The sequence below is a fragment of the Struthio camelus genome, chromosome 4 (assembly GCF_040807025.1).
Source record: "Struthio camelus isolate bStrCam1 chromosome 4, bStrCam1.hap1, whole genome shotgun sequence".
Classification (NCBI taxonomy): Eukaryota; Metazoa; Chordata; class Aves; order Struthioniformes; family Struthionidae; genus Struthio; species Struthio camelus.
In genome coordinates, this window is record NC_090945.1 from 76,708,637 (window position 1) to 76,725,329 (window position 16,693).

At 37.0% G+C, this 16,693-nt stretch overlaps 1 protein-coding gene across 2 annotated transcripts in view; it reads right to left on the minus strand.

Moving 5' to 3' along the window:
* Window positions 1-16,693, minus strand: part of HTT (huntingtin) — a 92,416-nt gene that overhangs the window by 5,263 nt on the left and 70,460 nt on the right. For both annotated transcript variants that reach the window (XM_068943484.1, XM_068943483.1), the window contains 15 exons: window positions 15,667-15,854; window positions 14,256-14,382; window positions 13,014-13,114; window positions 10,515-10,669; window positions 9,986-10,125; window positions 9,737-9,819; window positions 7,327-7,457; window positions 7,015-7,144; window positions 6,066-6,221; window positions 4,006-4,196; window positions 3,084-3,198; window positions 2,644-2,857; window positions 2,360-2,465; window positions 968-1,130; window positions 101-261 (listed from right to left, as the gene is read on the minus strand). In XM_068943484.1, coding sequence (XP_068799585.1) covers window positions 101-261; window positions 968-1,130; window positions 2,360-2,465; window positions 2,644-2,857; window positions 3,084-3,198; window positions 4,006-4,196; window positions 6,066-6,221; window positions 7,015-7,144; window positions 7,327-7,457; window positions 9,737-9,819; window positions 9,986-10,125; window positions 10,515-10,669; window positions 13,014-13,114; window positions 14,256-14,382; window positions 15,667-15,854 — 2,161 coding nt within the window. The remainder of the gene's footprint in view (window positions 1-100; window positions 262-967; window positions 1,131-2,359; window positions 2,466-2,643; window positions 2,858-3,083; window positions 3,199-4,005; window positions 4,197-6,065; window positions 6,222-7,014; window positions 7,145-7,326; window positions 7,458-9,736; window positions 9,820-9,985; window positions 10,126-10,514; window positions 10,670-13,013; window positions 13,115-14,255; window positions 14,383-15,666; window positions 15,855-16,693) is intronic.

Genomic DNA, 16,693 nt, shown 5'->3' on the forward strand with positions numbered 1-16,693 from the left:
GTGTACCAAATTTGTACTTCTACCTCCAGAGCTACTGATGTGCTTTACAGAATCATTACACTTGCTCAGAAATGGCACGCATTCAGTCTACTTAGGATACATTGCTGAAATCCATTGACTGGTGGAAGCACTGACAAAAAAACAGGAAAGACTCCACATCGCCATTGCTACCGGTGTTCTTTGTGTGAAATTAGATAGAGACAGCATCACCCAGTCACGGACCATTGAAGACTGCCCAGTGGTATGTAGTGTCTGAAATACCTGCAATAGTTATAGCAAAACGTTTTACACAGAACTACAGACATGACAGATGGACACTGGAACAGAGTTCAGTTTCTCTTGTAAAAGCTCTCCCCAGCTAAAAAAATTGAGATTCACAGTCTGGATTCCTGAAGACAACTCTGAAGCTAAAGAATTAACAAATGCAATGCATAAAGTAATTCTGTAAAGAGCCAGGATCTAACCGGACTTATGACATCTGCCTGTGATAGGCCAGAGTGAGCACACAGAAACAGAAGACTTCCTGTCTCCACTCTGTTTTTTAAAAATACATCAGATGTGGCGTACACACACATTCAACTGATGTATGAGTCCAATAAGCAGGTACTCACTGCACAGCAAGGTACTCGGAAACCCAGCTGAATCTGCAGGAGCTTGACTCCACAGTTCATAAGCCCAGATGACCTGGTCTAGCTCTCCTAGCTCTGAAGAGTCTGAGTCTTGATATCTTAGCACTCAATCCACAGTCCTAATTTTCCTATTTTCCCATTGTCTGGGTGATTCTAGCCCTCCGTTTCCCCCGGAAGACACAGCTCTCAGCTGTACGGTTCAACAACTGCCAAATGAATAGCTTGCTACATCTATAGAAATTGGTATTTTCTCTTCAGATTCCAGTACTGAAGAGCTGTAAGTTGTATACAAGTCCTTCAAAACATTTAAGGAAAAAAAAAATATATATAAACACTACCTTATAAACTACTGTTGCCATGAATTGTGGGTAAGGCTGCTGATTGGATAAGAATTCTCCAATAACTTTATTCATTACATCTTGTGGGGGGAAAAAGTCATCCAGGAACTGTGGAAGGATCCGGGCAACTACTCTAGCTTCAAAAGGAAATCCTTTCCTGATCCTAAAGAAAAAATAAAGAACACGATCTGTGAATTAATTCCAACAAAATATTTCATTATTTTTCAATTTAGCTGGCATTAGGAAGAACATTTTACATTTTTTCATCCGTAGATAGACAAAAAGTCTTCAGCACTGAGCAATCCAAGCCTTCATCTATCTTACTCCAACAATCTAGCCAAAGAGTTCTACCAAAGCTGTGAGAAGAGTGTGCGCGAGTGCAAGAGAGAAAGAGCATTGCTCCTAGTTACAGGGAAAGAACATTTATAAGCACAACACAGATTTCCATTCATAATACTTTGTATATTCTTTTATTCAAGACCAGAATATCCAACATATCAGAGGAAAAGCTGCACTGTAAAGAAGGGAAAAGCTACTTCAATTTAAAGACAATTTTATTTAGGCAACACTGATTGGAAGCCCTTCCTAATACAGGCTGCATCTGTTGAAGCACCAAGATCAAGCTAGTGTCTTGTGATTCCCCCTCCCAAAGTTACTTTCTGTTTTTAGTATCCATGTTTGCTTTGCTAACCTTTAGAGGAGTGATATTTTCAAAAGCACCCAGGTCAGGCACTGCTTTAGCTCTGTTCTCACCGACCCTCACCCAATTTTATAGAGAAACCACTGAACACTTAAAAATGTAAATCATTATGCCACAAACTACTATGAAAAAGTCTAACATGTTATGCTCATTTAACACAGCTTGAGACTGTCAGATCAAAACAGGAGTTTTGAAATATTTCCATTAAATGAGTTCCATACGAATACGGAAATTTTACTGTGCCCTTTCATTGCAATTACTTAACAGCCTCAGAAAGAGCTACACTTGGGTGGGGGAAGGGGAAAGAGGTTTCTAAACTCCTAAGAGTGATTTGAAAGATTATTTCCTGTAAACTGGATTTATATCCTCGATTATGCAGAAGACATCCTGAAAAGCACTTAAGAGTCTGACCAAAAGGGAGCTGGAAATACATTTATAAAGTATTATGGTCTGTGCAACACACAGTATCAGTCAAGAGATGTCTGTTTCCCATTTACATTCCTATACGTTTGTGCTAGGCTCAGCAATTCCATCAGTGTTACTGTGTAGATACTAAAAGTATCAATTTTAAGCAAGGATAAGCAAAGAAATATCATTAATTAAATATTAAAACCATCAAATAGAGCGGTGACCACACAGTGCCAAAAGGAATTTTCCCCTCCCGCTCCATGACACAGGTTTTATCATCTTACCTATCAAAAAGGACAGATACTCGTTCCATAGCTACAATCACAGATTCACTGTCAGGAGCAGCAGGATTTGCATCTGCGGTACGACTGGGGCTGATTTTTTCCTTTCCTAAACCAAAATAACTTGTTACAAATTTACTGGGAATGCTAAAATAACAGCTTTTTATCCTTGGTAACAAAAACACCTGAAGAAATTTAGCATTATTAGCAAGTCAAAGGGTTTTTTGGAACAAAATCATCTCTTAGCAGATACAAGGCACAAAAAAAAAAAAAACAAAACCAAGTACCTGTGTACATGCAAGTCAGCATTAATCCAAGCGCTGCCATCGCTCTGTGGGGACTCTGCACATTCACTCTGTCAACACTTAGTTTAACTAGTGATTCACTATCCAGCCTAGAAAGTTGCTCCGAAAGAAGGAGTCGTTCTAGCCCTCTCAGTACACAATGATAAATAACGGATGGTGTTGATTCATCACTTCCAGATACCATGACTCCACACATCTGAAAGACACAAAGCCAACTGCTTGGTTTTTAGATATATTTAGATGATCATCTAGCAGCATACCACTGGAGTAGGTATACAACTACACCAAGGACTACCATTTTAAGAAAACCTGATGAAGCTAAAACTAAAAGCATATCTACATTATAATAATCAAGTTAGGTGTGAAAGGTATCTACGCAGTGATCCCAGGTGGCACCTCTAACTAGAGGAATCGCAACATACCTGTATAATTCCTGCAGAGAATTCAGGCCCTACATCAAGTGGATAATTCTCTATCAAATAGAATGCAGCTGCACACATTACTAAGATATGCTGTTGGTTATGGACATTCACACAACTGTAAATAAGCAAAAACACCAGCGGTTACTTGCATCAAAAGCAGTCTATGCCATGAATAGAGACCATACAGACAATCCCTAAAACACCATTTTTTCTCCACATGGAATTTACATACAAACTACCACCCATTTTTAAATTACACAGACTATCACAAAGTGATTTAAACAAACTTGCCATATGCCATAAGAGAGCACTGATTATGGAAATCCAGTGCAATATTCACAAGAAAATTTTCAGCAATATAATTACAGCCTACCGCTGCCTGCATTGTTTAGGACAAATACACTTCACTGCTGATCTTGCAACTCTTATTCAAGCAAAACTCCTAGAAAAGAGTATGCCTTTTGACTGAAAAATAAGTCAGGGCTTAGGGAACAATTCACCAAAGGGACAAAAAACGACACTATCAAACAGTTTTCTCATCCTCGAGTATGCTTTGGCTTCTGTAACTCAAACCTAAAATTAGCTGATAAACTGCTTTAAGTTTTTGGCATTTTCACTGAAATCTTAAGTTGTTTGTTTGATGTAAGAGCCTGCTTTAAAATGTACTTACAGTAGCAAACCACAAAGAGCTTTTTTGTTCACATACAAGTACGCAAGAGTTCCAGTCAGGAGCAGAAATAGTAACAGTGCAAGAAAAGCTATTGCTACATTTTCAACAAGGCAACCCTAGAAGTCTCGATAAAGTTTCTCTTCTCTTTTTACATTGGGTCAAGATAAGACAGGTTCTTTCTGTTCTTTTGCTTTACATAAAATAAATTTTTCCCCAAATGAAGGAGGCAATGGAGGGCAGAGGGAGTCTTACTGTGCTACTCCTCTCAAATTGGAGAGCAGATACTCGCTGATAATTGGAATGAGCTGCTTTGCTGTTTCATCAAGCAAATCACACTCAAGAATATACAGAATTCCATGTAGAGCTCCAATCCGACTTGGCATGTGGGTGCTTCGCAGGGTTGACTCCAACAGTCGACTTACTGGTTCAGCCACAGCTTTATCCTAATGCAAGCAAAAGTATTAATTAGAAGTCAATTCTAGCTCAGGCCACTGTTCTGGTGTCTTCTGACATCTGGAAATACTCGGAACAAAGAGCAGAAAATACAACGGGAACCACGAGTCTAGCTTAAAACAGTAGTTTGAATCAACATCACAAGATTAACATAATCAGATAAAAGACAACCTGCAGATTAACTGGTAAACTGATGCCACAAGATGACTGAATTACTTTGGTTTTAAATTGTTATCGTTTTTAAAGGTAAAACAACAGAAACAAGATAAGCATTTCTTCAGTAAGCCATAGGTGCTAGAAAGCACCTTCCACTTACAAGATTTGGACAGTTGGGATTTTCTGGCTTTCCAGATACACCACAAAGGATGCCTCTATCTGAAACCAACTGGTAGAGGCCTGCAGACTGCATACAAGTGAACACTGCTATCCACTCGGCACAGTGATCTGTTTGTTTGTTCTGCAAAGTCACTAGCACGCAGACCTGGACATCTCCATCACTCATGCTTAGTCTTCAAGTATCAGGCTGGTATCAGACACTTCATTTCCCATTATCAAAGTACAACAACCTATTCAAATAGGCAAAACCTATTCTAAACTGTGTTAAATTTGAAAACTGATGCAATATCAGAATATATAAACTGTAAGGAAAATACACACTTACTAAAAAGTTATTTGCTTTACCTTGTCCCTGTATTGATGAAGTATCTACAAAATATACAAACTTTGCAAGAAAAATAAGCATTTAGGAAAAATCATTTGCTTTACTTTGTCCCTATACTCACCAAGTATGTATCAAAGGGCATTTTTACCGTGTATGCTCTCTAGTTGCTCTTTTGAAGCAGATTTTCTACATAATAAAGTATAGGACAACAAGGAACTCTTGCTGAAATTGAGCCTTTTTTTCCTCCCACTAACCTGTTATATTCAGCTGTTTGCTTCTGAGAAGGTGTTACTAGCTCATCAAGTGCGAAATTCTGTAAGTTCTCCGAATCAGAACAATTTATCTCTAGACCCACTTTGCTGTTTTTGATATCACTTTCACAGCCTTCCCTTGTACAGCTGCTGCTACAATAGCTATTGAAAATCCAAACTCAAAAGCTTTCAAAACTTTTCTTATCACTATTACCCAGTTTCATGCTAATTTCATACAGAGTTTCTAGAAATGCTAGCTTCTTCCAAGGTATTTGCAATATTTTAAGAATAATCCTGCTCTGAAACGTCCCTCAGAGAATACTTCTGCACTCTCTGGTCTATGGACTTAAAGAGAGTGACACTTATTTCATTAAATAACTTGCATTAATAATGTCCTTGCCCTAAATACAAGAACGATGCAATGGAAGAAAGAAAAGACTGAGGGAAAGAAATGGGATACTTGACTATCAAGTTAAGTATTTATCAAATGCTACATCCCAGCTTCTTTTGAGATCACAGTCATTCACCTGTAACACAAATCCAGCAACTGTCCATTGCACGGTCATCATTTCTGGGCTGAAATATAACAAAAGAGCAGCATAAACTGCAGCAAAACGGTAACACTCAACTCAATAGGATGAACCAAAAAAAAAAAAAAAGAAAAAAGCACATTGATCTACGCTCAAACATCATAAAAACACTGTTTGATTAACAGGACAACTGAAGGTGGTGTTCAAAATCTCCAAAAGCTCAGAATACTTTGGCACTTTTATATTTGAGAGGGGGCCTCATATCACACTAATTCTTACAGCCATACAGATCAGCTAAGGGGTTTTCCTAGAGCAGAACCACTCTTTCCAAGTCAGTCAGATTTTTGTGGCAGAAGCAAAGGACTACTTAGCCTAGACATTCATGAATTTGCAATAAATTGCCATGAAATTTCTTACCATTCCAAGAACAGCAGCAGCCTTACAAGTGGCTGGTATCAAATACTGTATGAGGATCTCATCTTCTGATGGATGTACCTTTCGCAATTCTGTCAGTGTCGTATACATCATCTCAAATTGATTCCTTTCTGTAAATAAGTCTGACACTGCCAGAAGCTGTATACAAATTAAAGTTAAATACAATCATACCATTAGCAGGCAGCTAAAATAACAAGAGTAATAGTAAACTCTCCCTCTTCATATAGTTATCAGCAAATGATTCCTCAATCAATCTATTCATCACGTAAAAATAAGTGTTTGGAATAACAGCTGTTAACCTGTTCAGAATTAACTCCACCATCCATCTCTGAAGGTCATTATCTCCAGAGGGTCCTTTTTAAAGGAGATTTACAAAAACAAACCCATTACAGTATGTGATTTTGGAAACTAAAAGAAGGTTGCCATTTATTATGTACTAAAACATCCAAAAATACACAATACATAATACTCTCTTGGAAGGATAGTTTCATCTAAGCCTTTTTTGATAGCAAATAATGGCTATTAAGGCAAATTCCACATGTTTTCTCTTCAGTGTTTCTTATATGTTTCAATAGCCACACTAGTCCATCAAGATACAGTTTTTCTACCTTCATTTGTTTTTATGAAGAGATAGGACAAGCAGAATTCTGAAACCTACTTTTAGTAGGTAGTCAAGTAAAAGAAAGAGCTATCATTACGCAAGAATAAAGTATTTGCAACTTCGCAGCAGAATATGCAATTCAAGTGCTTAACTAATTTAAAATATTATAATGCTATAGTTGCACAAGTTGTATTTCTACACAGCTCACACACTAGCACTGTCAATAAAAAAAAATTTCCTGCATATTACAAGATACTTTACAAACCCTGTTTAGCTCCAAATGTTCAGTAACATATACTCAGTTATGACTCAGAATAATTTCTTACTTACTGATCGCACCACTTCGCTAATCAAAATAACTGGTGTTCTCTTGCTAGGATTTGATGGCAATATCCACTGACTATAGAGCTCAAGCAGGAACTGAGAACAAGAATGTATATCTACACCAGCCCGGTGTTTCCTGCAAAGCACAATGAGCAAGTGTTAAAATGGCTATTGTTATGCCCTACTAAAATAATCAATTTGAAGTGCAGTTACTGCTCAGCCTCCAACTTATAAAGCCTGCTTTGGTTCTTATCATTGAGTTCAGAATGAAAGGTTAATGGCAAGATAAAGGGGAGAGGGAAAAAAAAAATAAGACACCTGGTATTAATAGGAGAGGTTGGTGGTGAGGAAGGAGCAGGCATGTCATTCTCATCTTCTTCATCCTCACCCCACTCTTCTTCTCTCAATGGAGTGATATTATTTCCTAACCATATGGAGTGTATAGAGACCTTGCAGTACAAAAACAAAAGAAACAAAAACAGAAAAGCCATCCATCATGTAACAGCCAATCAGAATAGAAAAATGTAAATATTCACATTTTATGTTAAGCAAGAAAATGACTCAGTAAGTTAGAAGCAGTTCAACAGAAAACACGTTTCTAAGTGTTTTATAAACCAGAGCACAGGACACCTAATTGCAACTTAACCTTTTTTTCCTGAAATAAATCAAGAACAGGATTTTAGGCCCCAGGTCTCAGGCTAGATGAACAATTATCTATAAAGAGGAAAACTTCTTAGTTCTTAGAGTTTTTATACAATTTATTTATAAGTTTATTTACAGAAGTCTCAGAATAGTGAGGTTCTTCATCAGTACAAGACTCAACTGATGCAGTTTCATTTTTTTTTCTTGATACTTTTACATACTTTCACCCATTTCCAAGCTTCTTTAGATTTATTCAAGACCATCAATTATTTTTTCCCCACTTCAAAAGATAAAGTACATTCAGTGTTTTCTTTTTGCTTGTTCTGTGACAAATATCAACAATACAAATCCGCGCACTACTCTGACAGAGAAAATTTACATGTGTTGATTTACAGTGCACAGCATCATAGTGCACCACAAAAACTCATTGAATTCCAAGAAAAGCAGACATCTTCAGTCTACATATACACATCATTTACTGAGTATATATGCCTGCTACAGTTATGGTAAACTGCATCTTGGCTTCAATTAGCAACTCTTATCAAGGCTCAAACTGAGGATTTCAATTTGGGCTGAACACTGGTATAAATTAAACCTGGAAGATAAATACTTTGTGACTGTTATTCTTCAGACAGCTGCTTGGGCTAAAACAGAACGGTGTGACAGGAAAAAAGGGTAAATAAAGAATGAAAAAAAGAGTATAAATAGAATTCATTTTCTAACTACAAAAATTCTTTTCTATGTATGATCCATTCCCAAAATAATTCATGTGGGAATGACACAAAAGTCATTTATATTCAGAGCAACAGATTCTGAGTATTCTAAAAATATTTGCTAGTGCTGTACGCTGTGTACAGTGGGGTCAGAAATTGAAAACTACTTTTCAACTGGTTCTTAGTCAAAGGCTAAAATACCATCAGTTAAGAGACTGAAAGAAAAAAAGAAAAAAAAAAAGAAAAAATGAGAAACTTGCACCAGAGCTTTTATTTTAATGCTGTAAGCTTTGGCATTTGTATTTGAGGAACTGGATCTTTAGTATTTAACATATATGTATGACTTACGTAACATAGCAAAAATTCTTTTAAAGTTTCTATAAACATGTTGAAAGATTTGAATAAACGGTACATTTGAAGATACCAAAAGAAAATCAGCACTTCCTGTGTTTTCAACTTTTTCCACTGAAGTTATTTACCTTACATAGCTCAGGAAGTTTTTCTTAGACAAATCAAATTACCTTTACATAGTATTCTTTCTCCTGTTAAGCAATATGCACGTATCTTTTCAAGCAGGATGAATAACGCTAAAAGAAATCCTAGAGTTGTTGCAGAACTATCAGTTTTTATAAATAATGTGTAGGGTCTGTAAATCTGCAATCCATTTAACATTCAAACCATTTAGAATCTCTTACCTTTAAATAGGAAATACAGAAGCCTAGAGACAAGTGATTTTTAGCCTTCCCTACATGTAAGATTACTCAAGAAAAATAATGTCATCTGAGTTTAGTTTCTCACTGCATATTTTTCACTAATACATACTATTGTACTAGGGAAATAAATACAGCATTTAAAAGCATATGTAACTACATAAAAATAATTTTCAAGGTGTTAAAATAACTAGAAAAGGACTGGAGGCAGGAATATTTTTTTTAACCACTACGTGCTAATTTTCAACTAATGAAATCCAGTTAAACCTATGTCCCTAAACCAGCTTTATTTAAAATTAAAAAAAACCATAGCCTATTATAAGCCCAATGATTTTTCCTAAGGACTACTGCAAGAATGCTATAGCAAATTAAAATCCAATAGATGAAGTGGAACCTACCACTGCAAGGGTTCTTTAATGCTCAGGGCTGAAAAGTACAACAATTCAATAGCTGAATCATGGGTAGGTCTCATACACAAAAGCAAAAACACTGTGAGAGGTGGGATAGCTGGCTAAGAACCACCAGCTGATTATAATCTACCCTGTATATCAATTAGAGCCTTTACTTCAAATTTGATGTTAAGTAAAGCTTCTTAAATGAGATTTTTACAAATTAAGAGAAAGTGCAATACAAGGCAAATGAGAAATCAAAGTTTTAACAAACCTGTCCCAGTTTATAATCCATATCTCCTATTTCTCGTTCAGTATTGATCTGCAGGAGGAGTTTTTCATGGCTGATAAGAGCACCTATAAGGAAACAGAAGACAAGTTTTTAAAACGTGGATGTCTAAACAGATCTGAAAATAGCTTCATCTCCTGCAAACCAGGTTTCAAACAAGTTCCTAAAAGCATCTTTTCTACTTTCTCACATAGAAGAAATTCACTCCCCTCCAACTCATACAAAGGCATTTACCTGTAGTAGCAGGAGAAAGTGATGGAACAGGGTCCCAAGCTTGATATAAGTGATGAGTAGCAATATTATCTCTCTTAGATACCATTGCTTGGATTTCCTGTTCAACAATTCCCCTGATAACACTTAGTTTCCTCCCAAACCTGAAAGCCCAAGAGAAACCAATGTAAGCAGACTTTTTTCTTCAACCCTGTCATGCAAAGCTGACCAGCTTGCTCAACAATGTTGCACTTATTTTCATTTTCAGGGATGCTAAAATTGCAATGTGTTTAAACAGATTCACTCTAAACACTGTTCACTCAATTTTACTAAGATATTATCTTTTCAGATATCATCTTTTAATTCATCCAGGATCCTGATGCTGAGTCCATGTGACATCTATGTAAAGAGATTGATCTGCATACACTCTTACTTAGAAAACACAGCCTATACACATTGTTGCTATCACCAGAATAAGCTAGCTTATTGTAATTTAATTAAGTAGTAACTGCAAGCATAAACTTATGCATTTTAGGATAAGCTGAGAAAATACCTTGTGTCCAGAGCTTTTAAAGCTTTGTTGCGGGGCTGCTGTTCCAAACAGCTAACTGCCGGATTGCCTGCAACAGGTATGGTCATCGCGCTCAGCACCAAGGAAGTTATGGCTTGTACTGCAAGAACATTAATTTGGGTCCTCTCTGTATCTTCCTGTAAAATGAACTTACTGTAATTTGAATTGGAAAAAAAAGAGAAGTCTGAAAGCCCTGAACGTTAGCATTTTTTTCCTTCCACTAACTGATCATTAACAACCCTGAAAACTAGACTTCTTCCTACCTAGAAATCCAGCTGACATGTAAGCGATGCACACAAAGCATTGCTGCTGTGGCACCAACATATCCTTCCATCTCATCAGCCATTCTGCGTGTACTCTCTCTTACCCCATTAGCATTAAAACCTCAAGATGTCTAGTATCATTTAAGAGCTTTCAAAGTATACACTTCCCTCGTTTTCATCCAGCCTGTCATTACTCGTCGACTCAAATCAAAGATGACTAAATCTGAATTGGAAACTCTTCAGAGAGAATCCATGTTAACTATTTTTAATAACTGCCCTTTTAGGAAGAAAATGATCTCATCATGAATTTCAGAAGTATTTTTCTGGATATCATTCTCCCGAAAATATTTATGTATTTAAATTTATTTAATACCACTGCAAAAGTGTGAGAAATAAGACTTTCCTACAGTATTTGGTTACATTCAATCTACTATTCATACTTAAGGAATTGCCAGTTTTCCCCCACAGAAGTATTCAAAACTACACACTGCGTGCATTGTACTTTGCCACCGTAAATCATCGCACCTACAACAGTTAGTTTCTTACCTTATTTAAAAATCTCTTAAAATAGACCTCTGGCATTGTGGAATGCCAGATTCATCCTCCCTGTGCTGCTGGTAGCAAGAACCTTCTCATCAGTGCATTTCCCTTTTTGCTCAGAACAGCATACCATTAGTAGTCTGAGTAAATTGGGTTTTCCCAAACTAAAGTTAGAGCAACAACACAAAAGCTTGCAGATTCCAAAGTGCCAAGATGCTTCTCACAGTTTTTGGTTTGGTTGTATTGACTGATTCCTTCTTCAAAGTATCAGACCAAGCAAGAGTCTGAATGAGTTGTTTGGGGCATGTCATTAACTCATTTCCTCTGCTCCTTTTCAGAAAACTTTAGATGGTGACAAATTTAACTTTTTTCAGATTTGATATTTTATGTCAGAAAACGTTAACATAATTCAATTTATCATGATTCTTAAAATGTTCGCAAACTTCATATTAATCTTCCTTGGAAGGAACACTATTACCTCTCTTCTAAAACCAAAGAGCTCTTTACATGGCAAATAGCGAACTACCAAAGGCTGGATGGCTTTCAGTCTGATGCAGCAGTGCCATTATATAATTAAGAATAATTCAAAAATTCTGCTAGCTGCACAACAAGCCACAAAGCCAGTTTAGCAAACAGAAAATTCTACCCCTGGGGAGATGCATGATGTCCTACTCCCTTTTAGAGTCCATGCAGCTGACACCCAGGGAACAAGGGGAATAAACCTCTTTGCCTGTTACCCAAAATCCACCGCTTGTAGGTAGCTACCCTTGGGATTCTTTAAAATGCTTTCGGAATAGCTCTGCATCTACCAGATCAGCACCATTCAGAATTTATACATGACACCGTTCAGTGTGTGGATCTCAGTGGAACGCATGCAGGAATCACGTGCGTACCTAATCGTGACTAACAATTTTGGGGTGTGGATGTTACATGAGCATAGGGGAGGAAAAAAAAACCTTTCAAGTCAGACAACTAGAACCTAGCAAATTCAGTTGACTGGTAGGTTAAGACAGCTAGAGAGGGAAAATAACTGTCAAAGTTCACCCTCATACTCACTTTTGGTATAAATATATTTCTTTAGCTCTGACCCCCACGTTTATTCTACTGAATTTTGAGCACCTAACAGAGGCATCCAAGTTGGAAGCCCAGTTATCCGGTACACAACCTACAACTGGAGGCAAGAGAAGGGCATGCACCTCCAGGTTGATTCATTTCTAATCAAGACGCTTATCAAAATCAAAAAGTTGCCATTGAAGTTTGACCATTAGATAGCACAGTTAATTGCAGGAACTAGCAAACATATTAACTATGGTTAACTAGTATATTTTTTAAAAGCATATCTGTCTTATTTGTGGTTTCTGTCTTGGAGTTTTCACAGCTTCTATTGTGCTTAAAGCCAAACATCTACTCAAGCAAAATTTGAACTGTGTGCATGTGTTAAGTGATGGACTAATATAAAGTTGGAAAAAAACTTTGCTAAAATTTCTCCAGAATATTCACATGCTTGCAGAAGCTTTAAGCTAGAAGATGGATATGTCTAAACTCACAGACACATGAAGACAAGGAAATAGAAATGGAAATAACTTCTCAGATCACGAATTTTCTGGGCTTAGTAGAGCTAAGTAAATTGTTTCTATTAAGGAAAATGAATGACACTCATTTCAGTGAAAGACATTACCTCTTGCTGGCTCTCTTCTTGGTCCATTACAATAGGCTGAGTTACAAGTACGCCAAGCAAAGTAGCCCAAGTCTCTTCAAACTGAGTACGGCTAACCCATCCTAAGGAAACATTCAGAGAAGCTGGTCATTCATGTATTACTACAAACTTAAATATGCAACAGCATTTAAGAAAAGGCGCATTGTTTCCCACAGAGTTAAGTTCATGCTGCTTCCTATTCAATTTGGCATTTTTGTTATCAGCACAGATTAAATTTATACTGTTCCATTTTTTTAGAGTGTCAACTCTTAAGCAGGGTTCTGAACGTTATTATTTAAATGGTCCTATTCTAGTTATTTCTTACATACATTTAGATATTTTGATTGTATAACTTTAAAGCAATGAGATCTGTCAGGTTTTAACAACATAGAAAAGCATCCAAAATTGGCCAGTTCTCACAGGAAAGGGTTGAGGAAAATCCCAAAACGATCCAAGAAATCTTCGAAGTAAAAGGACTGGACTGCCTAGAAACATGCCATTAACATGGCACTTTTCCAAAGATTTTCCAAGCAGATCTCTAACTATAAGAGACTGTAAAGAATTCTTGACCACCCTGCAGTTTACACTACTGATATCTAAAGAATTCAAAATGAGAACTGTCTCCCAGGCATTATAGTAATCAAACAGAAAACAGTTGCACACCACAAGTCAGGCAAAAATTAACCTGTAGAGCAATAGGAAAAATGGAATTTTGTAAGCACGTGGAAAATTTGATGCATTACCCCTGGATAGTCTCATCTATTGAAAGAGACTTGAACTCTTAGCCTCACTACTTCCCTTGACACATGCAGGCGCTTTAAAGTTGCAGCATCTCATTTAAAGAATTGTGAACGTGGCATTTATTGCTATTTACAGACTATAGATTAATTAAAAAAAGAAAAAAAGAGGAGACAGCAAAATACAGTTAGATACGTGGTCAGTCTGTATGCGCCAGAAAACAAAGGGCCGTTCTGTAGAGTGTATTGAAAAGATTTGCCCGAGCTAGAACAGTTTTGGTTCTGTTGCTACAATTTATAGTCTTTGTCTGTACTGAGCAAAACTTAACAACTATTGCAGCACACTTACTAAACGGCTCTGAAACATCTCTTCCACATAAGCAACAGGAGTCAACAAATGGTACCTTATTCAGTTATCTGGTAACTGCACATCACAGACAAACATCCAAATAAAGTCAATCATATTCATTTTTAATTTTGTACATACCAAGTGTATTAATGCGATAGATGAACTCTTTAAAGATTTCTTTTTCTTGAAGAAACTCTACTGGAATTTCAGGAAAAACTGTGCCAAAGTCACCTGCAGGCTTTGGTGACCAGCCTAATTTCCAGACCTGATGGAACGTAAAGACTATTTATGCAAAACAGTAATAGTATTAACATGACAGCTGTAAACATATATGCACCATACAAAAGTACATCACTAGGAAAAGTAACATCAACAGGACATCAATAGGAAAAGTAACTCTTCAAATGCACAGAACTTGGAGGAAGACCAAATACCGAACACAGCTAATACACGTTTTACTCTGCTATCACATTACATTTTTTAGTAACTTATTTTGCATATTTCGCACTATCAGTTAATTATTCAGCCCTACTGTCTAAATTTGGACATAAAAGCAAAATATTTTCTTGTTGTATAATTCAGTTAAGAATTTAAGTGATACGAAGCACCAGGCCATTACTAGATAGAGTATAAGTATAGTAACGATACAGAAATGTAATACAAGGTAAAAAGTTCCCATGCAATTGATGGCTGAAAAAACACAAAGATGCATCTGAGAGGACAAAAAAAAGTCTCGATTCAAAAAGATTAATTCCTTCTGATAGACCCTCATAAACAGAACGCTGAGCAACTGTACATACAGATCAGGAAACACCCTTTTTCTCTATCTCACAGGCCTCTAGAAATTTTTCTGATAATGGCTTTGCAGTTCAAAGCTTTTAAAAGTCATTTTACAACACTAACAAAACACTGAGGCAGTTATGAGGTGTTCTGATCTCTCTTTTTTGGCAAACGTAACATGGACTTAAGAATACCTTGCCCAAAGCATCCAAGATGAGCTAGCAATGAAAGGTAACATACAATCCAAAAGTATCCACGTGGCACACCACAGTACCATGCAAATACCTGAGTTAGTTCAGACACTAGGACCAGCTCAGTACTACTGCATTACTGTGGGACTTTGCATGACACAAAATGAATTCAGTTATCATATAGAGAGTAGCAGCATGTGTGTCACACTCCTTCCAGGTTAATTAATCCTGCTGAGCAGGAAGAAATATTGGCCCTGACCAAGCACTTAAATATCTTTTTTTTTTTTTCCCCCCCGCTCCAGTCTTTTAACTACCACCTGGAAATTCTTTCACATAAGGAAGGAAGGAGTGACTGAATTCCTTTCCAATTAATTATCTCCTTCCAAACTGAATTTTCATTTCATATCTTTACAACATTTTACTGTTTAAAAAGAAACTGGGTGATCAAACTAGTTAAAGGTTGAAGTCTTACTGACATAAAAGTTAAGATGCAGCACCCTTGGGTTTTTTTGGTTGGTTTGTTTTAACAAAAAATTGTTCAATAGTTGTCGCATGCTGAAAATAAAAGTATAACATACCAAGGGAGGTACTCTTGTGTAACTGTTCACTAGAGGCAGCCTTGCCAAACTGATGATGATGTTCTTAAGGACAGGAGTAAGAAATGCTGGAATACTGCTGTTTCTTCTGTGCCCCAAAGCCAGGACTGTCTGTAAACATTCCACCATTTCAGCTACCATTTCACAAGCTGCAGCAATGTGTTTTGTTCCTTCAGTGGGAGCAAAATGGAATCAGCGTTATGCATCTATCCAAATCACACAAACTAAGATACAGGAAAAAACCTCCAAGTGCTAAAGGGAAGACTATTTCTACTGAAAAGAGGAAAACCGCACTAAGGTTGCAGACGAAGCTATGTTCTACAACAGTTCAACAAGCAGAAGAGGACTCCTACCACTCCCTCTGCAACCACTTGCCATTGCTCGAGTGCCGAAGACTACCAAAACTCGAGATCTGCCAGCAGACCTGCTCTCATGCCTGTTTCCTAATCCTAACTCCAGCAAGAACGAGCCAGATTGTATTAGAGAATTTCTGCCAAACAGTTTAAAATGACCAAGCTCATCTGTCTTATTAGAAAACATTCTCATAACTGGCTCTATGCTAAATCTGATAAGCAGGTGACTTCTGTAGCTGGATGCGGAATCTGCTTCCACCAGCACAGCTGGATACGGAAGATAACGTTTGCCCAGCCTCACAGATCATACTTGACCTTCACCCCAATATACAATATCCCTAAATGTAGGAAGGCAGGTAACAAAGTTTCCGCTCTTCGGAAGAAATTAACAACTAAATTGTACCTCTCCACACGAAATTTAAGAATGCCACAATGTTAAGGCAAGTGTTACCTGAACATTACATATTGCACCTGCTCAGAGAAAGCTCAGTCTACGGAGTATAAAAAGCTGACAAAACCCTCCAAATGTAAAAAACACATTCATGTGTCGCTTTCAGGATGAAAAGCTATACATGTTAAAAATATGCCAACCTATATTTAACAAGTTTTTTTCAAACATGAATATAGTTTCAGACAAACTCTCATTGATATAAAAA